The following is a 12,175-nucleotide window of genomic DNA, read 5'->3' on the forward strand; positions in this document are numbered from 1 at the left end:
CGGGCGAAGCAAAAATAACAAAAAAAAAAACCCCAAAAATAATTAAAAACCCCAGCGCAAAGCGGAGCTTTCAGGGGCACGGGGACTTTCGGCGTCACCTTTGGCGGGGTTTAAATGGGCGAAAATCGGTGTTTGGTGGTGCGGAGGGGCTCGAACGGGGGGGCTCCGCTCCCCTGCACCCCCCCTCGATAAATTCCGCTTTTCCCCTCGCCCCGAGCTCGGCTTTGGCCATAAAAGGTCGGGCGCGGGTCTGGCATTAACAAAAAACGCAAGAGGGCACAATGCGGGGGAGAGCGGCTCCGGCCGGAGCGCGGAGGAAACATTCCCATTATTTTCCAGTGTTTTCCAGTGTTTTCCAGCGTTTCCCATTTGCCATTTCTCTCCCGAACCGCGGAGCTTTTCCCACGAAAGCGCGGAGCCGCGGCGGAGGCTGCGCTGGGGCCGCGCGGAGCGGGCGGCGTTAATTAGCGCTAATTAGCGCGGCGCGGAGCCGCCGAACTTGTCCAAAGCCCGGCGCAGCCCCCGCCGCGGGGTCTCGTCCTTGCGAACTTGGCACAGAGCAACTTTTGAATTTCATTTCTCTGCTCTTTCCCCGCCCCGTCCCCCTGAGCTCATTTCGGGACCGGGGTTAAAGTTTGGCCGCCGCCGGGAATGAACTTTTTAAAAATTTTTTGTTCTTTCTCTCTTTACCCCCCCCACCCCCCCCCGCTCCGCACGGTTCCGCCGGGGACCCCGCGCGCGGGTTTTGGGCGCAAATACGAAAATTTCGGCGCTCGCAGCGCCATCCGCGCGGACGGGCGCGCTCCGGGGGAGGGAGAGGAAGAGGGGAGGGCGAGGAGGAGGAGGAGGAGGAGGAGGAGGAGGAGGAGGAGGGGAGCGGGGGCACCGCGCGTTTATTTATTTATGAAGCTCGCGGAGCGCCGGGAGAAGGCTCCTTTCGGCAGAGGTTTTCTATTTGGTTAAGGGGGTGCCTCTCTGTTGTTTAAAAGGGAGGGAAAAGGGGGTGGACGGTTTGTTCTTGGGGGTCCCTGGTGCAATCTCGGCTCCTCATGGGTGCTATTTTGCAACCTCAGGCGCCTGCTATTGGTCAGCCCGTGATCAGATGGTTGTATTTCCTTGTGTCCCTCGCTGGCACCACGCCATCTCCCTTCAGCTAAAACCCAATCTCCGATATACCGCTAATAGCTAAACCACTTGGACTATAAAACACAACAAATCATAAAGCCCGGGCAAAAAAAAGGACGGCACGCACACGCACACACACACGCGGCAAAAAAAAAAAAAAAAAAAAAAAAAAAAAAAAAAAAGGAAAAAAAAAGGAAAAAAAAGGGAAAAAAAAAAAAAGAAAGAAAAAAAAAAGGGGGGAAATCTCTCTCCTCTCTGTCTCTCTCCTTTCCGATGAGTTCTTATTTTGTCAACTCGACCTTCCCGGTGAGCCTGGCGGCGGGGCAGGAGCCCTTCCTGGGACAGCTCCCGCTCTACCCCTCGGGCTACGCGGACCCTTTGCGGCACTACCCGGGCACCTATGGAGCCGCGCAGGACAAGGGCTACTCCTCCTCCTCCTCCTCCTCCTCTCCTTACTACCAGCAGAGCTCCGCGGCGTTCGGCGGCCGCGCCTCCGCCTGCGACTACGGGCCCGGCGGCTTTTTCAGGGACAAGGAGCCGGCGTGCGCCCCTCCCAGCCTGGACCAGGTGCCCTCCTTCGGCGCCGAGGCGCGCAAGGACTGCGCGCACGGCAAAAGCGCCTTCGGAGAGAGCGAGGAGCAAAAGTGTTCCGCGCCGGTTTACCCCTGGATGCAGCGGATGAACTCTTGCAATAGTGAGTTTTCTCTTTTCCAGCAATAAATGCATCAATCTCCTCCTCCCTCCCCTTTTTCTTATTTGTTACCGCCAGGGAGGGGGAGAGAGAGAGAGAGAGCGCGAGCGAGGGGAGCAGGAGGAAGGTTCGGTTTTAGAGCCCAAACTTCCAGCGGGGGAACTCGGGCTCCGAACACGCAGCAAAACTTCCGAGCGCTCCGAGATCCCCCCCGCTCCACCCCGAGCTAGAAACGCTCCCACCCCAGAACTGAATTATTATTCCTGAATTCCTGAATTCCTGAATTCCTGAATTCCCGAATTCCTGAATTCCTGAATTCCTGAATTCCTGAATTCCTGAATTTCTGAATTCCTGAATTTCTGAATTTCTCTCCCACTCCCTCCCTTGGTGTGTTTGTTTGTTGGGGTTTTTTTTTTTTTCTGGTTTTCCCCCTTTTTTTTCCCCCTCTCTTTTTGCCACATTCCTGTTCGCGTGTCACTCAGCGACAGCGATTTGTCTCTGTCTGTGCCCCACACGCACACGGAGATCTCTCCTCTAAATCAGATCTGGATGGCTTTACACACACGGCCCCGGCCCGCGCCCCTCGCAGCTCCTCTCCCTCTCTCCCTCTCTCTCTCCGAGCCAGAATTAAATGATGGAAAAAGTGTTTAAAGGCAGACGGTTGCATTTGTAATGCGGCTCGCACGTAATGAAAAGTCTGCCTGGGGAGGATTTTCCTGGTTTTCTTTCCCCCCCTCCCCGGTGATAGATGGCTTCTTTAAGTGCTGTTTCCTCAATCAGAACTGCAATAATAATTTTTTAAAAATTAGATAAGTGGAGGCGGTGGGGTACGGGGGGACGGGAAAGAAAAATACCAGCAGCCTCCCTGCTCTCCTTGCCCATGTTTAGACGCATTTGTTGCCTTTTAAGTTCCAAATTGGTGTCCATTAGCGCGGGGACATCGAGTGTTGCGTCCTCTTTAACGCGGGCTTGGGGCAGATCGATTCACTTCATTATGGCTTAAATGCCCCCATCTATTCCGGCCCTGCCGCGGGGCGGAACGGGCGCGGGGGGGCCGGGAACACCTTGAGGTGCCTCAGGACCCCGAACGAGATGGGTCTGGCCTTGTCTGCCTGCCCTGAGCCCGGCTCAACCCCCCTGCCCTGAGCCCGGCTTAAACCCTCCCTTTCCAAAGCCCGGCTCAAACCCCCCGTGCCCTGAGCCCGGCTCAAACCCCCCTGCCCTGAGCCCGGCTCAAACCCCCCTGCCTAAAGCCCGGCTCAAACCCCCCGTGCCTAAAGCCCGGCTCAAACCCCCCTTTCCAAAGCCCGGCTCAACCCCCCCTTTCCAAAGCCCGGCTCAACCCCCCCTTTCCAAAGCCCGGCTCAAACCCCCCTTTCCAAAGCCCGGCTCAACCCCCCCTTTCCAAAGCCCGTCTCAAACCCCCCCTGACCTGAGCCCGGCTCAAACCCCCCCTTTCCAAAGCCCGGCTCAAACCCCCCGTGCCCAAAGCCCGGCTCAAACCCCCCCGTGCCCAAAGCCCGGCTCAACCCCCCTTTCCAAAGCCCGGCTCAACCCCCCGTGCCCAAAGCCCGGCTCAAACCCCCCCTTTCCAAAGCCCGGCTCAAACCCCCCGTGCCCAAAGCCCGGCTCAAACCCCCCCTTTCCAAAGCCCGGCTCAAACCCCCCGTGCCCAAAGCCCGGCTCAAACCCCCCTGCCTTGAGCCCGGCTCAAACCCCCCGTGCCCAAAGCCCGGCTCAAACCCCCCGTGCCCCAAGCCCGGCTCAAACCCCCCGTGCCCAAAGCCCGGCTCAAACCCCCCGTGCCCAAAGCCCGGCTCAACCCCCCCTGCCCAAAGCCCGGCTCAAACCCCCCCGTGCCCAAAGCCCGGCTCAACCCCCCCTGCCCGGCCGGGCCGCCCCGAGTGCCCTCCTGGAGCTGCTCAGGGCCCCCTCCGCACCGTCTCCAAAATCGAACTCCGTGTTCCTCCTTCCGCCCTCCTCTATTTCCCTCCATTTTTCTCTGTTTCCCACTTATTTCCCCCTATTTCCTTCTATGCCCCCTTATTTCCGCTGTTTCCCCTCATTTTCCCCGAATTCCCCGTATTTCCCCCTTATTTCCCCTGTTTCCCCCTAACTCCCCCTATTTCCTCTCTTTCCCCCCTATTTCCTTACATTTTCTTCTATTCCCCTCTTTCCCCCCTCTTTCCCCATATTTCCCCCTAATTCCCCCTATTCCCCCTACTTCTCCCTTAATTCCCCCCATTTCCCTTTATTTCCCCCCAAATTTTCTTCCATTTTCCCCTTATATCCCCCATTTCTCCTATTCCCCCTGTTTCTCCCTTAATTCCCCTTTATTTTCCCCTTAATTCCCCTTTCCCCCTTATTTTCTTCTATTTTTTAATACTCCCCCTTATTTTCTTCCATTTCCCCCTATTTTCTTCTATTTTTTTTATATTTCCCCCTCTTTCCCCCATCCCCCCCTATTTTCTTGTGTTCCCCCCTATTTCCTTACACATTTCTATATTCCCCCTATTTCCCCCTATTTTCTTGTGTTTCCCCCGATTTTCTTCTATTTTTTTAATATTTCCCCCTATTCCCCCCCATTTTCTTGTATCCCCCCTATTTCCTTACACATTTTTATATTTTCCCCCTTTCCCCCCCTATTTCCTTACACATTTTTATATTTTCCCCCTATTTCCTTACACATTTTTACATTCCTCCCTATTTTCTTGTATTTCCCCCTATTTTCCCCCTATTTTCTTGTATCCCCTCCTATTTCCTTACACGTTTTTATATTCCCCCCTATTTCCTTGTATTTCCCCCTATTTCCCCCCTATTTTCTTGTATCCCCTCCTATTTCCTTACACATTTTTATATTCCCCCCTATTTCCTTGTATCCCCCCCTATTTCCTTACACATTTTTATATTTTCCCCCTATTTCCTTACACGTTTTTATATTCCCCCCTATTTTCTTGTATCCCCTCCTATTTCCTTACACATTTTTATATTCCCCCCTATTTCCTTGTATCCCCCCCTATTTCCTTACACATTTTTATATTTTCCCCCTATTTCCTTACACATTTTTATATTCCCCCCTATTTCCTTGTATCCCCCCTATTTCCCTACACATTTTTATATTCCCCCCTATTTCCTTGTATCCCCCCCTATTTCCCCCCTATTTCCTTGTATCCCCCCCTATTTCCCTACACATTTTTATGCTTTCCCCCGCATTCCCCGGGCCGTTTCCTGCGGGGTTTTTTGGCTGATTTTCCCCTCTCCGGCTCCCCCAGGTTCGTCCTTCGGGCCGAGCGGCCGCCGGGGCCGCCAGACCTACACGCGCTACCAGACGCTGGAGCTGGAGAAGGAATTTCACTTCAACCGCTACCTGACCCGGCGGCGCCGCATCGAGATCGCGCACTCGCTGTGCCTGACCGAGCGCCAGATCAAGATCTGGTTCCAGAACCGCCGCATGAAGTGGAAAAAGGAGAACAAACTGCTCAGCTCCGCGCAGCTCAGCGCCGAGGAGGAGGAGGAGAAAGCGGCCGAGTGATGCGGGAGAAAATGTCAAAATTAAAAAAAAAAAATTCAAAAAAAAAATTAAAAAATTAAAAAAAAAAGAGAGAGAAAAAAAAGCAACAACGACAACAAAAAAAAAGTTATTTAAAGCTCAGAAAACGCTAAAGAATTGGAATTGAGGAGGGAATGTGTGAGAGGAGGGGATGAGGGCCGCGGGCTCCTGCGGGGAATCCCCGCTCCTCGCTGGGGCAAATCCCGCAAAGTTTGGGCCGCAGCCGCCCCGGGCTCCGATCCCCGCTGGTTTTGTCCAGGAACAAACAAAAAAACGCGAAATTAATCGGGTTTCTAGCGGCGTTTTGAGGGGTTTTGTTGCCCTTTCCCTCCCGCTCTGCCCCCCCCCTTCCCTCCCATTATTATTCCACGAAATGGAATAATAACAATGATAATAATCACAAGAATAATAATGAAAAAGTGAAGAGACGGAGAGAGAGAAGGAGGGAAGGGAAGGGAAAGAGAAAAAAGGGGAAAAAAATTTAAAAAAAAATTAAAAAAAAAAAAAAAAAGGACTCCTAGCCGTGTTTCTACCCTTGGTGTCACTGTTAGTAATCCGCTAACTCTTGTATTTAATGGAAGTGCTGCAATATCTGTCATTTGGGGTGTTTATTGTCCTAATTTTGTACAAATGGTTCATGCACGGTTGACATAAGTTGGGGTTTCTTTTCCTTTTCTTTTCTTTATATTTTTTTTAAATTTTTTTTAAAATTTTTTACTCCTTTGGTAAATTAATCCAACCCTGAGGTTCTTTGTAATTAGTTTGGGGGTGTTTGTTTTTGGTAGGGTTTTTTGGGTTTTTTGTTTTTTTCCTTTTTTGTTTTTTTTTTTTGCCTTTTTTTATTTTTTATTTTAAAAAGGAGAAATCTACTGAAAGAACTGAGTACTACCTACGAGGCTGCAGGAAAAAAACAAGAAAAAAAACAAGAAAAAAAAACCCGAGAAGAACAACGACAGAAAGTTCTATTTTATTAATTTTTGTACGTGTTGTGTTTGGAGTTTGTCTTAGGTATGAACATGGAATTCTCTAATAAAAGCCAAGGCTTCGATCTCACCCCACAGCCCTCCCCTGTCGTTCTTGGCGCTGCTTGGAGGGGAATTCTCCCTTTTCCAGGGGGTGAAAAGGAGAATTTTCGCCGCCCTCTGGGTGACGATGTCCCCTGGCCCTGCGCGGGATCGCAGAAAATTCTGATTTTCCCCCCTTTTTTTGGAGCCCTCTGGCCAGGAGCATTTCCTGGCTGACATCTCTGCCTCAGCACCGCTCCCTCTCTCTCTCGTTCTCTCTCTTTTTCTTTTTATTGTTACAGTACAAAGAGTTATGACGAAACGCCCGTCCCATCTCCACAATAAATCAAGGGAACGGGCAAAAACGCGCTCTCATTTATCCGCCGAAGCCACCCAACATTTGCCCAGCATCTTTCAAACATCTGCTCCCCTCGCTCCGTGCCCCCGAATCAAAGAGAGATGTGGCGCAAAAAAAAAAAAAAAAAAAAAAATTAAAAATATTCCAGCTTTCCAAGGAATTTACCCCCGGAAAAAAAAAAAAATTCTCATTGAAAATTCTCATTGAAAATTCGCGTTGAAAATTCGCGTTGAAAATTCGCATTGAAAATTCTCAATGCCAGGAATGAGCGCCCGTTTAAACTGGAGGAAAGAAGTGGGGGAAATCCTGAATTGCGCTCCTTGGAAAGGGCAGATTTTTATTTTCTCCGCCCAGCGGCTCCTTGCCTTGGCTGGGGATGGGACGGGGAAGGTTTCGCGCTCCTCAGCGAGGAATTTCCTTGCGAAATCCCCAACTTTTGGTGTGCGCGTGTGGGGGAATGGAATGAGAGGAGAGGAATTTTTTTTGCGGTTTTTTGCTGTGATCTGCTGAGGGATCTGGGGCTGGAAAGGCTCCGGGAAGGGGCGAGCGGGGCGCAGCTCGTGGCCACCAGAAAGCCCCGGGTGGGAGCGCGTCCCCCCCGCGCCACGAGGCGCTTTTAATGCCAGCCACTCTTAAAATCAATTCATGCAGAAGCTTCACAGCTGTAGGACATTTGCTATTATTGCCACGCTTTTCATTGCCCGTAATTATTATAATTATATGTCACTTTCAATATGGCGCATAATTCCCAACGAGTTGCAGGCGAGCGCACGAAATTCCGAAAGTGCCTCGGAAGGAGGGAAAGGAAAAAAAAATTTAAAAAAAAAAAGGACAAAAAGAAAGAAAAGAAAAATTAAAAAAAAATAAACAAGGAGAGAGACGGAGAAAAGAGAAGAAGGAGAGGAAAAAGAGGAAAGTAATGCCTAAAAAACTCCAGCTCTTTCCCCACGCTCTCCCCGGTTTCCGAGCGCTTTTGCTCCCCGATGTTCCTTGCAGGGCAACAAACGGGGAGGGAAAACCTCGCAGCCCAAGGCTCAAAGAGGACCTGGAGACGCTCAGGAGCAGGAACATCCTAAAAACCAACGCTGCCAACCACTCCAGCGGCCGGATTTCGCCTCTTTTCCCTTTCTCCCGCCCGTCTTTCCCCCCAGTTTCTTTTCTCCCCTCCAGAACTGAGGTGCGAGCTCCTGGCTGGAGGAACCTCGACTTTTCCACGGAGAAACCGCCCCAAAATCTCCCGCAGCTCCTCCTCGCCACTCCTTCCAACTGCGGACCCCCCAGAGGCCTCCCAGGCACCCAAAACCTCATCCCAAACTTCTCCAGCGCTTTTCCAACACCGAGACTTCTCCAGGAAAACCCCGAGCCCGGGAACGCGCCGCACCCTCTCCTCACTCCCCTGCTTTTTTCTTTTTAAATACATTTTTCTCCTTTTTTCAAAAAAGCAAAACGGAGCTGAACCGAGTGGGGGCGAAGGGGATTTTTTGAATTTTTTTTTTGGTTTTTTGATTATTTTTTTTTTTTTGGGGAGAGGAGGAGGAGGAAGGGGGGGGCGCAGGCTGCAGTGGCGCGGCGCGGCCGGCAGGTGGCGCGCTCCGCCCAGGCGGGGGGCGATGGCGGCGGCGGATTTGGGGCGACTTTGGGCCTAAAGCGGCTCCGCGCTCGTCATTATTTGTAACCATAGAGCATGAATTACCTCTTGAGGTCATCAGCGAGAATTTACGACTGGTCAACAAAAGCACGTGACGCCCAAACGCACCCCCCACCCTCCCCCCATATTTGGCCGCATACATAGCAAAAACGAAGTACAGTGCATTGCTATAATTCATTAATACATCATAAATCGTCAAGCACGGGGTTATAACGACCACGAGCCACAAATCAAGCCCTCCAAAATAACCCAAATGAGCTCTTACTTTGTAAACTCGTTCTCAGGGCGCTACCCAAATGGCCCCGACTATCAGTTACTAAATTATGGGACCGGCAGTTCCATGAACGGTTCTTACAGAGATTCAAGCACCATGCATTCCAGCTCTTATGGCTACAACTACAATGGGATGGACCTTAGCATCAACCGCTCAGCCTCCTCCAGTCACTTTGGGGCTGTGGGCGAGAGCTCCCGCGGTTTCCCTTCTCCAGCTCAGGAGAGCAGGTTTAGACAGGCGTCCAGCTGCTCCTTATCTTCTCCCGACTCCCTGCCCTGCTCCAACAGCGAGAGCCACGGAGGCAAACCCGCCCCGTCCCCCTCCGAGCCGGCTCCTGCTGCCAGCAGCACCAACACAAATTTCACAGAACTAGACGAGACCAGCGCGTCCTCGGGAGCCGACGAGGGCACTCCAATAAGCAGCAGCATCCCCCGAGCGCAGGCAGAGCCCATCGCGACCTCCACGGCAGCGACAGAAGGGCAGGCACCTCAGATATTCCCTTGGATGAGGAAACTTCACATTAGCCATGGTACAGCTCCTTCTTTTTCCGTCCTTGTGCCTGTTCATTTCTTGCCGCACATCCCCCCCACCCCACCTCGCTCCTTTTCTCCGCTGTTTCTTTCTCTTTTTTCCCCCCCTTTCCCCTCTTTTTTTCCCTCCCCCCCCCCAGCCCCGCTCGCTTTTTTCTTTTTTTCCGCTCTCTCCTTCCCTTTATTCGGCGGAGGCGCTTGCTTTGATCAGAATCGCAGCTATTTATTGCTTTTGTATTTCTCGCTCTAAAGCTGCCTCTGGCGCCTGCGGAGGGCCGGGGGGGGGCTGCGTGTGTCCGTGTGTTTGTGGGGGCCGATTTTATTTTCCCTTTCGCCCTCCCCGCCGCCAAACCGGCGCTTTCCCGAAGCCCTCGGCACCGCGCGGGTGCTGGGAGAAGGTGATTCAAAAACCGAGGCCGGGGAGGTTTCTCGGGGTGGGTGGAAAGGGAAGAATCGAGCATCAAAATGGAGCTGGAGGCGCAGATGGGGCTCGCAGCCCCGTCCTGCCCCGGTTTCCTTTCGAGCCGCCCTTGCCAAAGCCCCAAAGCCGCCAGGAGAGCCCCGGCAGGGGCAGAGCCGCCCCCGAGCTCGGCTCTGAGCTCAAAAATCCCCGATTCTCTGCCCCAAAGCTGCGAGGGCGCAGCCGGGAGGGAGAGCAGAGCGAGGGCAGCGGCGCCCGGGGCTGCTCAGTGATGGACACGAGTGGGGAATCGGGGTCTGGAGGGGCCGGGGGGCTCCACACGTGGGCGAGGTGGGGTGGGAGAAGAAGGAGACACGGGAGGAAGGGGGGGGGTGCTGTTAATTGGGGGCAATTCGCAGCTTTCTACTGTTAAAAAAAAAAATTAAAAATTAAAAGCGCGAAAAATAGGCCTGAAAATTTAAAAATAGGCGGAAAAAATAAAAATAAAAATAGAGGAAATGCGAGCAGAAAGAGCAAACCCCAACCCCGGTGTTGTCCGTGTTACCCAGACATGACTGGACCAGACGGGAAGAGGGCGAGGACAGCGTACACGCGCTACCAGACCCTGGAGCTGGAAAAGGAATTCCACTTCAACAGATACCTCACCCGCAGGAGGCGAATCGAGATCGCCCACGCGCTGTGCCTGAGCGAGCGCCAGATCAAAATCTGGTTCCAGAACCGGCGCATGAAGTGGAAGAAGGACAACAAACTGAAAAGCATGAGCCTGGCCTCGGCCGGCAGCGCCTTCCAGCCCTGAGCCTCGCCGGCCACAAACCGCGGCCGGAACGAGCAGGAGGCGAAGAGGAAGGAGAAGAGGAGGAGGAGGAGGAGGAGGAGGCGAAAAAAAAAAAAATAGAAAAAAAATTAAAATAAAAAAACACAAAACCCCAAAACCACAGCGAAAGCCCCGAGCGAATAATGAAAAAAAGCGAATAATGAAAAAAAGCGAATAATGAAAAAAAGCGAATAATGAAATAAAGCGAATAATGAAATAAAGAAAGGAGCGGCAGATGCGCGGTTTGGGAGGACGGCGCAGCGAGGCACCCTCGGGGCTGATCGCCCCCCAAAGCAGCTCCTGGGGGTGTCCTCAGCCCAGGACTGAGCTCCCTTCCGCAAGTTTTTGTGGGGTTTTTTTTGTTGTTTGTTTGTTTGTTTAAAAACAAGGAAAAAAAAATATTAAATTTTATTTCCAGATGCTCCTCCTGCTCTCGTTGTTCTTCTAAATGTGTGTGTCCGTGCTCTCTTGGTGCTTTCTGGAAAGCTGGCATGTGTTCTGTGAGCCCTTGAATGTGATAACTTATTTATGAATCCAGAACAGATACGGTTCTCGCTTTATTTGTTGGGATTTTCTTCTTTTTTTGTTTTTTTTTTTTAATTTTTTTACCCCCCCTCCGCTTTTTTTTCCGAGTTTCCTGCTCTCGGGTGAGTTTTTCTCTGCCTAAGCGAAAATCGGGGCTTCCTGCACTACAGTCGCAGAAAAAAAAAAAAAAAAGTCTTTAAAAAACCCAACAAAAATGGAAAAAAATAGAAAAAAATATATTAAAAAAAAAAAAAAAAAAAAGAGAAGCAGCTCTTGTATCTTTCTGTCTTAAAATTGTCCAGTCTGTGTTTTAGTCCAAACTCCAGGCCGGGATTTCTAATCCCAGCCTCATTCCAAGGCGTACTCTTAGACGTGGGTGAACTTCACTATTAAAAATTGATAATGATACCAATAATTAATAACTCAAAAAAACCAACAAAAAACAAAAAAAAGGAAAAAAAAAAGAGAAAAAAAAAAGAAAAAAAAGAAAAAAAAATGTACAAAAGCGGAGGGCGACGCTGGAGTGCTCTGGTGTTTGTAAATATTAGAAATATTTCTGCCGTGAGTCATAGCCGGGTCGTAGTGGGCAGAGTGGATGCGGTGTTCTGTGTAAAAATGGCCTCTGTCATGTCTCGCAGCCGGGCACTGCTCGGCCAAGCAGCTTTTTGTATTTGTTTGTAGCTTTACTCGAACTCCAATAAACGTTTCCCCGACTCTCAAAGGCTCCCGGTCGCCTTCTTGTCCCCTGCGAGCCCCCCGAACCCTCAGCCTGCCCCGGCCGCCGGGTGCCCGGCAGCCCCTCAGCCTCCGCTGGGCGTCAGGAACGCCCCAAAATGCCCCAAAATGCCCCAAAATGCCCCCAAACCCCCCGGGTCTGCCCCGAAATCCGCCCAGGATCGCCAAACGCCGGCACCGCGCGGGCTGCACCGCGAGCATCGCCCCCAAAAGCGCCGAGCGCGCCCCGAGCGCCGCGGCCGAGGGGAATTTCCCTGCCCCGAGCGGCCCCGGCGCCATCCCCGAGCCCTCGGGGGCGCTCGGCCCGGCCGGACCCCCCGAAATCCGCGCTGGCATCGGCGGAGGCGGCAGAGGCCGCGCCAGCAGCGCAGAGCCGCGGTTTTGGTAGAGCGGGCTTGGAAATCGGATCCTTCCTGGCTGGAGCTGAGCCCTGCGCTGCTGCTCCGGGCGGGTTTTACCTCTTAGTCCCGGCTTAGCTCGGAAACCGCGGCCGCCGCCCC

At 52.2% G+C, this 12,175-nt stretch overlaps 2 protein-coding genes across 2 annotated transcripts; both read left to right on the forward strand.

Moving 5' to 3' along the window:
* The first annotated feature begins 1,398 nt into the window (after nucleotides 1–1,398).
* Nucleotides 1,399–5,348, forward strand: HOXB6 (homeobox B6). Its single transcript, XM_066566944.1, has 2 exons — nucleotides 1,399–1,819; nucleotides 5,089–5,348. The coding sequence occupies exons 1-2, from the start codon at nucleotides 1,399–1,401 to the stop codon at nucleotides 5,346–5,348; spliced, it is 681 nt and encodes a 226-aa protein (XP_066423041.1).
* A 3,281-nt stretch (nucleotides 5,349–8,629) lies between these two features.
* Nucleotides 8,630–10,397, forward strand: HOXB5 (homeobox B5). Its single transcript, XM_066566942.1, has 2 exons — nucleotides 8,630–9,179; nucleotides 10,150–10,397. Exons 1-2 carry the CDS (start codon nucleotides 8,630–8,632, stop codon nucleotides 10,395–10,397), a joined length of 798 nt encoding a protein of 265 aa, XP_066423039.1.
* The last annotated feature ends 1,778 nt before the right edge of the window (nucleotides 10,398–12,175 follow it).

Source organism: Molothrus aeneus, chromosome 28 (assembly GCF_037042795.1).
Source record: "Molothrus aeneus isolate 106 chromosome 28, BPBGC_Maene_1.0, whole genome shotgun sequence".
NCBI lineage: Eukaryota > Metazoa > Chordata > Aves > Passeriformes > Icteridae > Molothrus > Molothrus aeneus.